The sequence below is a fragment of the Xenopus tropicalis genome, chromosome 8, assembly GCF_000004195.4.
Source record: "Xenopus tropicalis strain Nigerian chromosome 8, UCB_Xtro_10.0, whole genome shotgun sequence".
Classification (NCBI taxonomy): domain Eukaryota; kingdom Metazoa; phylum Chordata; class Amphibia; order Anura; family Pipidae; genus Xenopus; species Xenopus tropicalis.
The window spans coordinates 109,051,251-109,068,824 of NC_030684.2; the positions used below are offsets into that span (position 1 = coordinate 109,051,251).

At 39.3% G+C, this 17,574-nt stretch overlaps 1 protein-coding gene and 1 long non-coding RNA gene across 2 annotated transcripts; both read right to left on the minus strand.

The window, feature by feature from the left end:
• Positions 1-6,005: 6,005 nt before the first annotated feature.
• On the minus strand, positions 6,006-10,171 carry foxa1 (forkhead box A1). The gene is made up of 2 exons (NM_204088.1): positions 9,978-10,171; positions 6,006-7,358 (listed from the first exon to the last, which is right to left on the minus strand). Exons 1-2 carry the CDS (start codon positions 10,047-10,049, stop codon positions 6,144-6,146), a joined length of 1,287 nt encoding a protein of 428 aa, NP_989419.1. The 5' UTR covers positions 10,050-10,171; the 3' UTR covers positions 6,006-6,143.
• A 1,428-nt stretch (positions 10,172-11,599) lies between these two features.
• LOC116407081 lies at positions 11,600-16,305 on the minus strand. Its single transcript, XR_004220046.1, has 2 exons — positions 15,969-16,305; positions 11,600-15,872 (listed from the first exon to the last, which is right to left on the minus strand). It is a non-coding gene; the product is annotated as an uncharacterized LOC116407081 (long non-coding RNA).
• Positions 16,306-17,574: the final 1,269 nt, after the last annotated feature.

The following is a 17,574-nucleotide window of genomic DNA, read 5'->3' on the forward strand; positions in this document are numbered from 1 at the left end:
ACATACAAAGCAGCGGAACACCTGGCCCTCTGTCTCTGCTCCTGTTTGCAGTGCCAGCACGAGCTGCTACAGGGTGCAGCCTAAACTGAAATTATTGGGCCACTTTGTGGGCAAGTTACAAGCTCTACACAGTTGGGCTAAACTTTTGTTAGTTTACCTGCAAATTTATGAGGGGATGCAGATGTGCAAAGGCTTTGTATGCTGTGCCCCTTGCTATAAATGAGCCCTTTTCTGTTCTCGACAGCCTTGAAGAATATTATTGGGCTTATTTATCAATTTTCGAGTTTGTGGGTTTTTTTTCTACTTTGAATAAACTCACAATTAAAAAAAACCTCAATGTTTATTAATGAAAAAATCTGAATACGAATGACTAGATTGAATAAAATTGTGTAAAAAAAAAAAAACAACTTGAATAACTTGAATTTATGAGTTTACTAGCTCAAAAAAAGACTCAAAAAAATCTCAAATTGAAACAAATGGCTTGAATCTTGCCTAGGAAAACTCCAGCTTTAAGATGACAAAGTTTTACATTCAAGTTATTCATCCATAATTCAAATATTGGGAGGTGTAGTGCAAATATATTTGATTTGTGGGAAAAAAATCAAATTTGAACGTTGATAAATCCCCCCCTAAGTGTCAATGCATATGTACATGTACAACACATGTCATAGGGAATACTAATTATAGATAATATCATAAATGTAGGACAGGTTTAGCATTAGAGCCAGCAGTATATGCACAAAACATGGTTTTACATATTCTTTGCTTTCTTTAACCTGGGACTAAATAATAAATCTGCCTGACCTACTGCATAGCTATATACAGGTATATATAATATATATACATATAAATAAATGTGTGTGTGTGAGTATAATTAATCTGTAGGCTACAGTGTTCCTCTTTCTATCTCTGCTTGTGCTTGCTAGTTCCCTATACCCTATCTGCATTATCCATGTAAGCACAATGCACTGCACGTCCCACGGCGGGATTCTGACACCCAGCACAGAATCACTTGCCCGCTTAGCAGTTCTACAGATAAAAAATTTAAGGAACTGCATTAATACAGCTCGGCAACAAAGAGAGCGGGAAAGAGAGGGCTGGGACATTTATCTGAGCAAAGTTCATGTCTGTAAACTCTCCCTGAGTGTGTGAGCGAATAGGGAAAGGCAACTGTTTCCTTCCCCGGGTACAGCAGACTGTGTAGTCTAACTGATATGTAACAGTAGCCAGGGCAAGTATATTGCTGGGAGTTTAACTCTATGTAAATAGCAATCACAAAATGAGGAGGGTAAAACTTTTTTCAAACAATAAAAGTGTATGACTGATGCTTCCCTTAATGAGAATATTAATCACTGGCTGGAAAAAAAAAAACTCTCTATTCATTTGTACTGGATTGTTAGAGACATTATTAAACCAGGATGAACTCCTAAAAATTCTGTACAGGTCTAGAGCTACCCTTTGTAGTGAATACTGTACTGTAATGGATATTTTACCCACAAACTAAATGTTTGTCTTGTGAAAATAAAATGTTATTTCCCAATAAACATAATGAAACAATGAAAATTAAAGTTTCTTAAGGTCTTTCCAAATCGAATTGCTATCGTAAGCAGATTTTCTGTTCTCTGGTTGTCTAACAGTGTAGCAGAAGTCAGTTCTCTTCCAACGCTGGTTTCTTTTAAAATTTTCCGGAGTCAGAACCAGAAGTGCAGAGAACAGAAACAGCCAGACACATACTGAGTTCAACAACAACTTCAAAATCAGATTTTCCATGAAGTTGCTTAGAATTTTCCTTTCATTTTGCAAAAAAAAGAGTTTTTATGGGGAGGGATCCCATTTAAATTAGGGCACGGATGACACTAAAAGTAAGTGGGGTGGCAGCTCTCACTTATATTAATAAATACAGCGCAAATCTTCAAATAAATAACAATGCATTCACAGATTTTATATTCACAAAACAAAAACTGTAGTACCGTGTTAGCCAGTGTCAAAAATAATTAAAAAAAACACAAATACAAGAGTATTGTAGAAATGATACCTATATTGGCTAACAATAAAAATACATTGCAAGCTTTCGGAGCTCTAAGGCCCCTTCATCATTTTTATTGTTAGCCAATATAGGTATCATTTCTACAATACTCTTGTATTTGTGTTTTTTTTTTGTTTTTACAGATTTTATACTTACACCTTTTTTCCGTTTAGATCCAAAATTAAATTACATTCTCCCATTGTGTTTAGTGGTGTCCTACTGTACATTTCTCAGTGTAAAATGACCTCAGCCAATAGGATGTACTGAATAAAGTATAAGAAAAAGCGATTAACCCCAAATCACAGGGTATATTTCCCTATAATTACCCATAATAATAATACAATGATAGTGTGCCATGCTCAGTCAATAAAGATACAGAGCATTTCAGGGAGAGACCTGGGATAGAAATAAATCCCAGTAGTGTAAGCCTATCAAGCAGACGGGTAAGACTCACCAAGTAAATGAAACTCAGTGGGATTCCCTCAGGACTTTGCTGAGAGGACAGGAATATATTATTGGGCGCACACAGTAGCCCAGAGCTTAGTGCTGCATAATAACAGGATCCTCACCATAACAACCCTGCACCCAGGCATGCATAGCACAAATATTGCAGAGCAAACACACGCCAACGGAGGCAGCCTGCACACCCACGCATAACCGTGCACACACACAATAAAATAAGCCACTGCAGGGGGATAACACTGGGAGCGCATAATGCACGGCCAAATACACAAGGGCAGCTTCACTTACTTTACTTCTGTTCTAAATGAAATCAAATTGTTTTTTCCTATACAAAGTGTAATTGGCAGATATTTTGCAATGTATTTTTTTTCCCTGCTACTTCCTGCACACTCCAAGTTTCCCAAAACTGTATTGATTCCAAAAATTGCTAAAAAAAAATGTCTTTGGGGCACAGAAAAATTAAATTTAACAGGTGCCTATGGCAGTGGGAATGTTTGTGGCCAATAAGATTATATGCTAATAATTGTAAATAGCAGGAAATGTTATTTGCAGGGAAATGGAAACAAGTTGGATATTTTTCTCCTGTGTTAATAAATTTGCCCCCATGGCATGTAGTGGGTACAACCACCAAATCAGTAATTGCTCACAGGGAGTACATTCCTAACAGTTGGAAAATTTGCCACAGTGCAGTAACCCATAGCAACCAATCAGAGGATTGCTTTCAGTATTTACCTGCAGCATAAAGATAAAAGCTAATCACTAAGTGATTGTTACATGTAACTGCACATGGGAAAGGGTGCCTTGTGTTAGTGAAGGAGTCCCAGGAGTCGCTCTGCCTCCTCAAAGGCCGAATGTACAAAGGCAAAAAAAGGATTCCGGAATACATGAAATGCGCAAACAAAATAGAGCAATTCAGCAAACGCACAGAAGTCCTCCAGGCGCACATATCAGAGAATTCACACAGCGCACCCAATGCAAAGCCCTGGCGCTAAGAAGCGCAAACAAAGCAGAACCTCATTGCGCATCTGGTAATTAGATACCAACAGCCACTTTTGACATACATTGTACCCATATACAGGGGCAGATGTATATATTTGCTTATATACACGAATACCCCATGATATTTAAAAAGCACTGTGATGCCAACCTTGCCTCCCACTCTGTGACTCTTTATCAAGCGGTAAAAGGCGATTCTCAATTCAATCGGTTGGTAGCGGAGATTTCGGGAGAAAATCAAAACCCTTTGCCATATTCGGCCCGCGGGCCTCCAGTTGGACAGCCCTGGCTGTAATAAATTGCACTTTCTCTGACGAATATGACAAATGTGCCCGACGTGTTTCGTTTTTATCTCTACTAACGAAAATCTGCGCCCATCAGTACGGGCTGTGCAACCCTTTGGCATCCCAGCACTGCTCTTCCCACCGCCACCTAACGAATCAGCGTGTTATTTGTTTAGTTTAATAAATATTCACTCAAACATATGCATATATCAAAGGCAGAAAATGGAATATTGCACTAACACTCAAAAATTATCAGGAATTATCTAAATAGATTTGCAAATTATAGAAATAAGCATCTGAGATATAAATAAGGGAGAACGGAGAAAGATATAGATATATTATTATTAGATAGATAGATAGATAGATGATAGATGATATAGATAGATAGATAGATAGATAGATAGATAGATAGATAGATAGATAGATGATAGATAGATAGATAGATAGATAGATGATGGATAGATAGATGGATATTAACAGGTAACTGAAAGAGAGAGAGAGTTAATTGGACAGACAGATGAAGTTTTCCACAGACAATGCGATTTCTATTTGGCGTATAATTTGTAGTCTGAGCAAGAGACATATCCTTGACGTGAAAGATCCCTTTGCTAACACAATTTCTATTTAACTTTAGGGTTTGTCATAGAAACGAAAATATCATGTAGATCCAACTCCAATTTGCTTCAAGGGGGTTAAAATCTCCTGTTTGGCTGTAAAGTGGCAATAACAAGAATACCTGGCTTAGCTCTCTATAACTGCCAGTAGCCTTGTGACTAACTGCCAGTAGCCCCCCCTTTGTGCAACCCCCTCTTTGCTGATCTCAAGGGATGCCCTGGTGTCTCCTGAGAAAGCTTTGGGCTTTGGTTAGTAGCTATAATAACAGCACCATGCAACATTTATTCCAGGACATCATGCCAGTAACTACAGTATCAGTTGTTTAAGTATATATATATTTATATATTTCTTATATACAGAAATTTCCTCTCTACTGTATCTGTTATAAAGATTTTAAAAAAAGTTTGTATATAAATATATGCTCTGTGCATGTACGCATAAATCTATACAGTTTGGATTCCTCTTACGTGTATGAACAGGTGGCACTTAATCGATAATATAACTGTGTGTTTTATTACATTATTCGTTCCCTTTTCTATACTAATGATGTACTGGAAAAATACAGCGCTATACAAGTAGCCTAAATAAATAGATATATATATGTGTATGTTAGAAAAATAAAAAACAAAAGTTTTTTTTACTCAGAACTGAAAATATATTTTGCACAAAAACACTCAAAACTTCATTTGTGTATTTTTTTTATTACTTCTGTTTTTTACTTTTTGAAAATCAAAATATTTTAATTACATTTAAGAAATTAAAACTTAAGTCGAACAATTTATGTTATTTATTGAGCCATTATTTTCCAAACAATTTCACGGATACCAAACCGGGTAGAAACCATGCAATAAATTACGGATACTTGAGAAACAAAATACAGTTGAAAAAAAATGAGAGAAAGAAAATAGATAAAAACACATAAAGACCCTTTTCCTAGCTTATCCCTGAGGGGTATCCCCTAAATCTACAGGGGAAATAGCCAGTTAGGGTGTGACCCCAGCAGACATTCATCCGACCTTTGATTTTGAAATGACCTATGTTTCTCACTTAACACTATTCTGTCATAAAGAAAAAAAGCTAAATAGGATAATGCAGATTTTATTGCTGCAAAACAGAGTAGGCGCTTGTTTGGCCCTTAATCTATTTAGCCGCCTTAAAAATTGCTCCACCATTGCCGACCCACCAAAAAAATGAAAATTATAAAAACAAAATTAAACTAAAAAAAAAAGTTCGGTAACAAAGTTGTATAAATGTAAGTGAGAGGGGATTCTCTCCCTGTCACCAAAGGGAAAACTTTTCGTTTGAAGACAGGGAAGAAATGTTTCACAGCACAATTGTCCTTCACAATCTTGGAACTCAACACACACACATATATATATATTTATATATGTCTAATGACGCAAAAATATTGTGAATTTCTTCATTTTTTGTCTGTCTGGTTTTACTGCAAGAAAACTCACTTGTAAACGTGCCTTGGGGAAATGATAAGACATTTAGCAATATATACAGGATAAAACAGTTTAAATACATCCCACTGCAGCTCAGTTGACCTCGTGGTTTATATTACATCCCAAAACCTGTAGTTAATATTTTTTGCCCATTGTTTTTTTTTTTTATGTTTGTTTTTTTTACGTTTTCACTTTTCCTGTTTAAAATAACATATGTATAATCCCTTTTTTATATCGATACACTATTTAGGTAACAGTCCCGATCTGAAGAAAGCAAAGCCCACCACATTTTCCAGGAGAATGTTACTGGTCCTAGGAAGTGTTTAGCACAGGCCTGGAATACACCCCTTGGTAGTAAGTGGGTTCCAGAGCGGAAGGTTCAATGCTCCCTCTCCCAGCCATAGATGGGCTACCCAAAGGCATCCCTGGGAGTCCCCCACTATAGGAGGAATACTGCTGAAGAGCCTGCTCATAGGCTTTGAAGTCCAGTTTGTGCTGTTGCTCCGAAGATGACATTAAGTTGTTGATGGAAAATGGATGGTTGAAGGAATAATGGGGGTCTCCCTTAAGGTGTATATGGGTTTCATGGGCCAAGGAGTGAGTAGAGTGGTTCTGGTGGGAAGAGAGGGGAGAAGGACCAGCTGCTACTTGTGGTTTCATCTCCCCATTAGAACCATTGTGTTCCAAGGACTGAGGGCTGCTGGAAGGGTTGGACATGGAGGAGCTGCTGTCCATCTGGCTGGATTTGCCATGTACCCGGTGCAAAGGGGACGAAGGGCCAGAAACATCTTTCCTGCCATCTTGGCTGCCTTTCCCCCCTTGTTGTTTCTCGCACTTAAATCGCTTTTGCCTACGAAGATAGCAGCCATTCTCAAACATGTTCCCGGAATCGGGGTGCAAGGTCCAGTAAGAGCCTTTGCCTGGCTTGTCTGGGGACCTGGCCACCTTAACAAAGCAGTCATTAAAGGACAGGGAGTGCCTGATGGAGTTCTGCCAGCGCTGCTGGTTCTGTCTGTAGTATAGAAAAAGGTCCATGATCCATTGATAGATCTCACTGAGAGTCAGCATTTTGCTGGGGGCCTGTTGGATGGCCATGGTGATCAGTGAGATGTAGGAGTAAGGGGGTTTGGCATGGGGGTAACTTCTCCGGAATGTTTTCGTGTCCCTTGTCCTGTTCATGTTGGATGGCCCGTATGCCATGGGGCTCATTCCTGGGTTCATGCCGGAATAGGACAAGCTGTTAATGGAGGCTTGTTGCGCTGACATTGCGTTCATACTGGAGGGGCTCAGAGCGGTGCCCATGGAGGACACCCCAGAGCCCATACCGTTCATAGCACTGGCGGATCCCGCTCCCATGCCAGACATGCCACTAGGGCTCAGTCCCGCTCCCAAGCCTGAGTTGGCATAGGACATATTGAAGGAGCCTGCTGTCATGTTGCTGCTGGAGCTCATGGGGTTCATAGTCATGTAGGTATTCATGGATGCCAGCCCCTGGGTCATGTTGCTGACCGGAACTGAGGAATAGGCCTGCAAGCAGAAAAGTACAAAGAGTCAGGGCCTGACCCCAGCTGAGAGGAGAGCAAACAATCAATAAACAGAGGATTATAGTGGCCCCCAGCTAAACCCCATACCCAGCTCCTGTAGCGTATCCCCGACCTAGCGCACCCCCTGATACTGGGCTGGAATTGCCCTCACCATGTGCCATCCCGAGTCTGGGCCAAGTCTCATGGGGCTAACGTGTTTAGTGCATTAGCCTGAGCCTGGGAAGCACTGCGCCTCCTATGATAAATATCTAAGCCAATGTCTATATTGTGGCGCAGTGATTGCACTCTTAGGATAAAAGCTGCCTTCTCCGGATATTAGGCTTCTGTTATACAAATGGTGCCCCCGTTTATACTGAGTAACCTCTTCCCCCCTCTGTACGCCCTTCTCCGGGTATCTTCCCAGGAAAATGACTATTGAACCAAAGTGCTGCGAATTCATTCATAATTCCTCTCGGCCGAGCAAATCATGTCAGTTTATTTGTGACTATTTTACCCTCTTCTTTCCCCACTCTGGCTTACATGAAATTCTGATAATGGGTAAAAGTGCAGGCACAGTAAGTACGTACGATAGTTCTATAAAGATCCTGCCCCACGTTATATTTATATAGAGATCTTTACATACAGACAGGGGTTCGGGTGATTTGGGAAGCATTTAGTTCGGGTTCATGGCAGTGCACTGATTCTATAGGGCAGCTATATTTAAAAGGCAAGTTAATTAGCCGTGTCATGTTGCCATTAACAAGCACTGGGTAACGTGTAACTCTCGGGGAGTGGGCTTCACTTGTTCCTAAAATACAATTTGTTCATTTTCAGGAGAGGTACCCTCTGTATTAGGATATAAAACTCTATAAAAGGCAAAACTGAAGGTAACTAAATAAAATGGGATTCTTATTTGTGTAACCAATTTACACCATGGCATATTTCCAAACCGCCTAACTGATTCTGAAGAATAAATGTAACCGAAATAGATACGCATACAGGGCTTTGCCTTACTTGTGCATTTTATATTAAATTGGCATTTACTGCATTAGTGTAAAAGGTATTTTCCCATGCAGCCCTGGGCTTCTCACTATGCTCTAAATATGATTTCAGGTACAAAGCCGCCAGCAGGACGCTAATGTTTCCTTGTGTATCCAATTTCCCCAGCTCTGTGGAACAATCCATATCTCCATATAATGCCATAGAATGCCATCGCGCCTCATTGTTCTGGCATTCTGTAGAATACAATGGGACACTTTAACTGCAGATGTGCAAGTTTAATAGCAATTGTTCAATTCAGTGTTAATTTGGATCTAGAATTTCCCATTGTATTCCACTTGATAAGAACGCTATTCAAGTTTCAGATTGTACTCTGCCTCAGAGGCTTGATGTACCCCTTGGCTTATTAACTCCAATTGGCAAGATGAATGGTATCTTTGATAATATTGTGTATTCCTATAGGGAGTTTGCAAGCATGTATTATTTGTTTTCAAACATTATTCTATAAAATAGAAGGAAAGGGAGGTATATAAATACTGTGGTGTGCAAATATTATAAACATACACACTTTATACTGTATGTGTTTAGAAGATGGATGTGTTTAATGGGCATGTAAAACAAAAAATCAAATGTTGCCTAATAAAAGATTTTAACATTTTTTGCAACTTTCCAATATTCATTCATTAATATATATATATATATATATATATATACACACATATATTTGGCTATTTAAAAAACATTACAATTCTATCACGTATATTGCAAAGTTGCTTAGAAAAAGAGATTTTCGTTCGCTTAATGTTTTATTTTGGGCATAGATCCCATTTAACATCCCCGGTGCCCGTGGCTGAATCCAGAGTGAGTTACAATTTCCAGCTGAAGGATCTAAGGGCAGACAGATCAGCCTGAGTAATGTTAAGAGTATTATGGAGGCATCTCAGGTATCAGTAGAACCAAACGGAGAAGTACCCTGACAATAAGGAGAGCCATGGAGCACAATGTGAATATAATTGGATTACATGGTGTAACTTCATGCAGAAAAGAAGGAAGTGCGAGTGATTGTGACAGGGAGACTGGGGCTGTGACTGTGCGTTACTGCCTCTTCCGAGCGAACAACAGGTTACAGAGGGTTCAGGAAATTTTCAATGTTTTATAGAACTTATTTCAGTTCTTTTATAGACAAGAGAAAATATATCCTCTAGGGCAGATCTGACTTGGGCTGTGTGTTTATAGTGAGGCTGAAAGGACTGCCCTGACATTCCTGCCTTTTATAAGCAACAAATGTCCCTTTTTCTTACCATTCCAGACTGCCCTAGAGTGCCAGAGTGGAGACTGGCACGGAAATGGCCAGCGGTTCGACCTACTACTAAGAGAACTTGGAGAACCCTCTAGGGGACAAACTTTCAATTGCTCTCTGTTATTCTTACCTTGTGGAACTGGTTCTACCTCTCACTTTCTCCCCAGCCTTAGGGTGCACTAACCCAACAGAAGTTTGCTTCTGTCACTAGCCCAAACTGCTTTCCTGCTTGGGTGACTACTTCCCACATGGGTAACAGCTGGTGAGCAGCCCCTACCCCTACTCGCCGCACATTGGAAATAGCGCAGGGATTCCTTCTCTTACCTCCTGGGTGTCCTGGTAATAGTTGCTCCAATCTGTCGTCTCATGTCCTTCCATTTTAACTATTCCTAACATCCTGGATCGCAAGTGCCCGAGAGAAACATTCAGCCAGCGAGTAGTTCGAGTGGCAGGGAGAGAAGAGGCAGCACCGTGCGGGGGGCGCTGCCAGCTCAGTAGGAGAGTCCCGGAGCGCTAGCGGGAGGTGCAATGCCAGGGCAGAGCTGATGTGGATCTGGCGGCTGGGAAGGGACTTCCCTCCTTCCCCCCACTCTCCTCCTCTTCTTCCCTCCCTCCTCAACTCCTTCCCTCCATTCGCTACTGGCAGCAAACTCCCAGCTACACCTGCCTCGTACCCACACATGCACCCACTGCAACAGCCTGGCCGGGCAGGGCGGCTCCAGGTATACAAGTGGCCCTCTGGCCCTGCCCTTCCCCGGAGAGCGCACCTATGGGAGCACAGCACTGCAAGCCCCCTCCCATCGGCCCCAGGGGCAATTAACTGCTGGCACTTTGCGGGCCACGCTACCGCCCGGAGGGTTTCTTAGGAACTGTATCTGTCTGAGCGCAAAAGGCACCCAATAACCTGCACTAAGTACTGGCGCAATAGCTCCCAAGTAAAAAGACACACAAATTGTGATAGAAAAGGGAAAAAAGCAAAACAATGAAAGGCAAATCGAATGGAGTCGTATATACAATCTACCTGCGTGTCTGCTAATGCCCAAATATTTGGCAAGAAAACACAGTGGTGTCAAACACAAGAATTCAGCTTCTTAACGGTTTTTTTTTTTTTGCTTAACCCCACTATACTTTTGTATATCTTAAGTTTTAATTGAAATAAATACATAAAACAGCGTCACATCACCAGGCAATATTAATTTATTGTAACATTATAACATCACCCCTAATGGAAAATAAGCATTAGTGTGTGTGTGTGTGTGTGTGTGTATATATATATATATATATATATATTTATTTATTTATTTATACGTATATTATACTATATGTATATTTATATGTGTATTATACAATATATTTTTTAATTGACATCACTAATAACCAGTTACAACTGATGACATCATTAGAACGAGTTTACAAGCATATTTTTTAGAATGTATTCGTGGCTTTTGTGTAATATATATACATATATACGTTTATATATAAAGACAGAGAGAAGATACACACTTATGGAATAGGTATACTGTAAAAGACACTACAGATATTCCTGGTTTAATGGCCATTGGATTGTTGCAAAGTTCGTACCACTGCAGAGGGCACACACTGCATTAGTATAATATAATCTAGTTGTGTCTCCATGCAAAGCCCAAACTGTTCCCCGTTTTTGGAATGGCAGTGTATGCAAATAGTGGGCAGATCGCAGGTTGGATCCTGTGGGAAGCTTGGGAGCAATATTAGCAGCTTTGCATGTTTAGACACTAATTGCAACATTACTTATGTAAACTCCAGCGGCAAATGCAAATGTTGTTTTTTCCTACTCAGTGCAGCCGTTACTGGACCTTCTGATTGTCATTATCAGATGATCTGTACTGTTAACTGTTATATCCAACAGTGTTAAAAAAAATAGACGTCTGCTATCCTGATACAGAAGTTCAGACATATGCTCCCCATCCATTTAAAACATAAATATTTTATTTAAAAAAAGAAAACATATATAAACATGTATCTAGATACATAAGGCATATAGAATAACTACATATATTCGTGCTAGCTGTATGTAAACCTATCGCCATTAATATAATGTAGATTTTGAAATGTGGAAACAGACTGTAAATTTACATGAACGTATAAATGCAACATTTGAAAATACACAATTAAAAGTCAAGTTGAGGTTATTTCCCCAGTTTAAATAACCCCCCAAAAAAACAAATAAATAAAAACACCGAAATAAACTGTATCGTTTTCTTTAATGCCTTACACTGCCAGGAAATAAAGACTGACATGTATACGCAGGAAAATGACAACTAGATACACAAAATAACATACACGCTGCCAGTCAGGTGATAAACATAAGTACATACAGTATCATACACACTGCCAATTAGGTTTGAACAGACACATAGGTATATACAGTAACATAAACTCTGCCAGTCAGGTAATACACACAGCAACATACACACTGCTAACAATACAGCAAGGTGATACATACAGCAACATACATTCTGCCAGTCAGGCGATATGCACAGGTACATACATACAATAACATGCACAGTGCCAGTCAGGCGATATGCACAGGTACATACAATAGCATGCACAGTGCCAGTCCTAGGCACAACGTATTGCTTGGTAAACTGACCAGGCAATACACCAGGCACAGAAAGCTAACAGTATACAGCATTATCGAGTGTAGATCTTTGTGTATTTAGTCCAAAGATCTGCTGTAAATAGGTTTCACATGTTTGCTCAAATCCTTGCCATTCCATATGTGCGTATTGTACATAGCAGTAATACAGCATATGAGGAAGGTATATATATATATATATATATAGTAGTAATGTTACAGTTTCCACAGCACTCCCTACATCTCAGTAATTTATGAATATCCTGCCTAGAAGAGAGAAGAATCTTGTTAGACTTCTCGAGAGTCATTTGGATTTGTACATCAGAGGAGCCGATAAAAACAGCAGTTAAATATTAACTGGAAGGAAACTATCAACCATTAACCCATTCTCTAGGATCTTTCCAAGGGGCAAAAATGGAAGCAGAGTTAGTGCAATATACTTATACTAAATACTCCCGGCAGTTTTTGTGCAGTGTCTCCAGGCGCAAAGTAATTTATCCTAATTCCCAGGGCACAGTGGAAGTAAAGGTATATTATGTGATATTATTACTATACTTGAGCATGGGACTCAAGCAGTTAGGGTATTTTATAGCAGCTATAAGTCCCTGGGTTATGGTTATAAAATGAAAAAATCATTAATTCATATAAACCTTTGTTAAGAGTTGGGGCACTCATTCTGCTCCAGTTGGTAGGAAGAGTTAAGGGATATTATCCATTACTAATAGTAAATTGTTCTGTATCTGGACAGAAGAGGATGAGTATCTTGTCTATATTTGGAAAGGGATAGTAACTGACTGGGCTGAATTACAGTAGGAAAGGGATACTTGATGAATTCCTGCATTTAGGTAAGTTACTAAATTCCCTGCAGTAGAAATAGCATCTGACTTTGAAAAATGTGTAGAAACATTCCCTGCACATTATTTAAAAATATCTCTGCACAATATTTTGGAAAGAGTATTTAGTAACTCCCCTGGATTTGGAAATAAAAATTACAGTATGTACAGCATTTGGGAAGGAAAGCTTGGTAACTCCTCTGTACAATATTCCAGAAATAATTTTAGCAGCTCCCTTTATATGGGTAGGAATACTTGATACATTCAAGTACAATATATTTAAAACAATATTTAGTAACTCCCCTTTACAGTGTATGGGAAGGAATATTTAGTAACCCCACCCCATATCAGAAGGGAAGCCTGTAACTACTCTGTACATATTTGAGAAGGAATAGCTAGTAACTCACATGCCTCTGCACAGTATTTGGGAATACCTAGTAACTCACTGCACTGCACAGAATGTGGGATATATTACTTCTCCATGTTTTCTAAAGAATTTAGCAACAAAATACTTATTAGCACTCCTGACTGTACAGAATTTGGGAATGCCTACCTAGTAAATCTCCTAGCTCTGTACAGAATTTGGCAACAAATACTTAGTAACACTGGTTCTGTACAGAATCTGGGAATAAATACTTAGTAACAATCCTAGTTCTGTAAAAACTTTGGAAATTAATACTTAGTAGCTTTGTACAGATATTTTGAAGAAAGTTTTAGTAAGACACCTGGTTTTGCACTATATATAGAAAGAAAGACTTAGCAGCACAGGGGATTGGGAAGAGTTTGTGTAGAGAAGTTACAAAGATTTAAACAGAAGCACCATGCCCCTGTCTTTATGAATTAATGTATTTTCATGTATGGTTGGGTGGGTGAAGGGATATTATAGATGCATTAAAAAATGCAGAGAATGTGCTTTTTTGTCTACAAGGAACATGAATTCCTTTGTGACAAGCATAAACATAAGTATGGGAGAAAATGACTATTAAACACCTGTCTACCACTGTCTTAGGAACTTTCAGGCAGGGAATGCGCAGTAACATTCCTTTATTAGGGAAACTATACATAGTAAGTCTCATTTATTTGCTCAGGGGAGGCTAGGGATCTACTGTGTGTTTGCAAAGGAATGCTTAGTAACTCCCATGCATTTGCATAAGGAATGCTTAGTAACCCTTTTGTATCTGAGTAAGAAGAATTAGTAAATTCCCTCTGTCTTGTTAGAAATGCTCAGATATTCATGTGCATTTGGACAGAGAATGTCTGGTAACTCTCCAATATGCTAGAAGAAATGCTCTGAAAGAAATATATTTGCACAGGGAAGACACAGTTTCTGCCCCTGTTTGGCAAGTAATGCTCAATAACTGTGATTCTTTTGCATCATTTGAGAATGCTAAACATGTTTATTTGGGGATCATGTATTGATATGTTGGAGGCTTAGCAGGTCTCTGTGTTTAGGAAGGAATGCTTAGTAACGTCTGCCTTTAGGTTGCTTAGTATGGCTTTTGTATACCAACATGCAGCACTTTGTAACCCGCTACATTTTCAGAGAGATACCAGTGGCACAGTTATCTAAGTCATCATAGGATATCCTTCATACAACTTTACCTGTAATCAGGAGCATTTGCAAGAAAATATTTATGAGATTTTTTTCTTTCCCCTGTGAAAAAAATGCACCATCCATGCATCTAAACAGGAGTAGGGATCTCACAAAGTAGGAAGCAATACAGAGTAAAGGTGGCCATACACATTCAGATTTCAGTCTTCTTCCCATGAACATTCAGATATCCGTTGTACGTTTAAATGCAACAATCTGAAACTAACATTCAGACTGAAATTGTAGGATAAAGCCCTAAAAATACAAATCTGAGGATGTTCTGAACATGAAATAGTTGGCAGACACCAATCGTACTAAAGTGACTTCCACTGTAGGTCTCCCAAGGGTATCGTCTGATATACAATACATGCGCAGATTTTATCGTTATCTGACACAAATTTTTCGAACCTGGCCGATTGACATGGTACATAAATAATCGGGACGATAATTATGAGCCCACAAAGGGTCTAAAAATACAGTTTTATTGGAACGTGTATGGCCAGCTGGGGCTAGAAAGACAATTTTCTTGTACAATATAAACACAGGGACAAAGCTGCAAATTTTGGGGTTGCCTCCTACTGATGCATGCCTACAGCCTGCTGAAACTATTCCTTGTGAACCCTGCAGGCTGAATAGTCCCAATGATACTTGGTAAAACGTTAAGCTGGCAAACACTGGTGATGCCATGTTCTTTTCTATTGTTTTTAAACTGCTCTTTTAATGTAGGGGCACAACTGATGCTCTATGCAGAACTGACTACATGAGTCTTCATCAGCATATTTAAGGCTATATACATAGCAGTACCAGCCACCTTACACCAAAACAAGAGATAACTGATTCCCAATGTGTCTGTACACATAAGGAATAGTGGTTGAGACTAAGAAAATGAGTAAAGGTGGCCATAAACGCACCAATATTTGGTGCGTGTATGGTGGATTGACGAGGCCATCAATATCACAAAAGCCTTGGATATCAGTTGTCCAGTTGATCGGGCTGGACATAAATGCATGCAAAGGCATGCATTTCAGGCTGAATAGTCAGATAGGAGTAGAATTCCAATTGTTTCTACCTCCATATCTGACGATTCAGCTCTGAACATTAGTGGAGGGTATGAGCGATCTTTCCTGCAGCCACTTTAAGACCATGTTCACCATTGATCTGCTCGTCTGTGAAGAGATCTGCATGGGAGAAAATAAAAAAAAAAAACCAAATGTAATAACAGCACAACCTAGAGGTTATTAAATGCTAGACATTGAGAGTAGTCATCACTTAACTTTGCTGTTTTCTGGAACTAATGTGAATGTTGTATTTCAAAGTTTATGAGAGCAAACCTAAGCAGTGACAGAGCAGTCCTTTGGCGCTGGCTGTAGATTTTTCTCTTGGCAATATCCAAAATAAAAAGCTGAGTCTCAAATACAATTTACATCCCGTGACTGAAGTGCAACCATATCACACTGGAAACTGCAGTTCATCTATAGAACCAATTATAAAGATAATTAATTTTTAGATTATAAGCATGCAATCATTTTGTTCCCCTGGCTAGCTACTACCATAATCCCATCAGTGGCAAAGGGACACATTCTTAACTTTCTGGCTGTTTCCAACACTAGGAGCTTAAATCCCTTGGCGGTTTTTGTAAACACACTATTTGTATTGCAAACCCTCTTTCAGCAATGAGACAAAAAAAAAGTTTTTAGGAAATTGCATAGCTGTAACATTTTCAGTTTGGTACATTAGACAACATAGAACTGTAGTATGTGCTTTGTTGCACATAAACATTCACTTAGCTTTCTTTAAGGAGCTAGTAACACCAAATGCCCATAGGGGAATATATACATTAAAGAGTTCAGTGGTAATCGCCAACAAGATTCTCCAAGAAAATCACGGGCAGTCGGACCCATTATAAATCTGCATAATTTGTGGAAAACACAGGATTCCCATTTAAAATGTTATTACTTTCACTTTGTATCACATTCTGTCAAGTCATGAATGCATTATTTCAAGCTCAGTTTACAACAGTGGTACCAGAGCTAGAATGGTTAGGTGTTATTTATGCACCACATTAAATAGTTGCCTCCAGGCATTGGAGCACATAAGCAAATATACAGTGATAAAAACAGGGCCACTGCTTCAAAGAAAAAAAATTACAAACTCTGGATAGAACTAAAAAATAAATAGTAGGACATTTATTGGTGATGGCCCATGGGGAGATTTGTCACCTGCAGTTAATCTTTGCTACTACTAATCTCCCTGAAATACCTTCCCACTGGCAATAAAGTGAATCACCAGTGGAAAGGCATTTTTTTGAAGTTGTGCAAAGTTCCTGCACAAATTCAGAAAATGAGGCAACACATATGCCTTCCCACTGGTTATTCACTTTATTGTCGGTGGAAAGGTATTTCGGGGACATTAGTCACCCACAGTAGTTGAGATTAACTGAGGGTAACTAAAGCTAGCCATACACGGACCGATGATATCATACAAAACCTTGTTTCATATGATATTCGGTGCGTGTATGGCGGATTGAACGATATCGCAAAGGCTGCAGATATCAGTCGTCTTGTTGATCAGCCAGGTTAACAGATTTTGTTTGGGCGCCATTGAAGGCCCAAAATCTGCGTTCAGGGCTGAATCGGCAGGTGGAGGTTGAATTCCTATTGTTTTTACCTCCACATCTGATGATTTAGCCCTGAATGTCAGTGGGGGAAATGAAAGATCATAATTGCTACGTGTATGACCACCTTAATCTCCCCATGGGCCATCAACATAAAAACCACATTTTTTTTTGCTAAGTGCATTTGTGACAAAGTTGATTCTCTTGCAGCATGTTCCAGCTGGTAGAGAAACAGTACGTGCTGCTACTACTGCATCCCATTCATA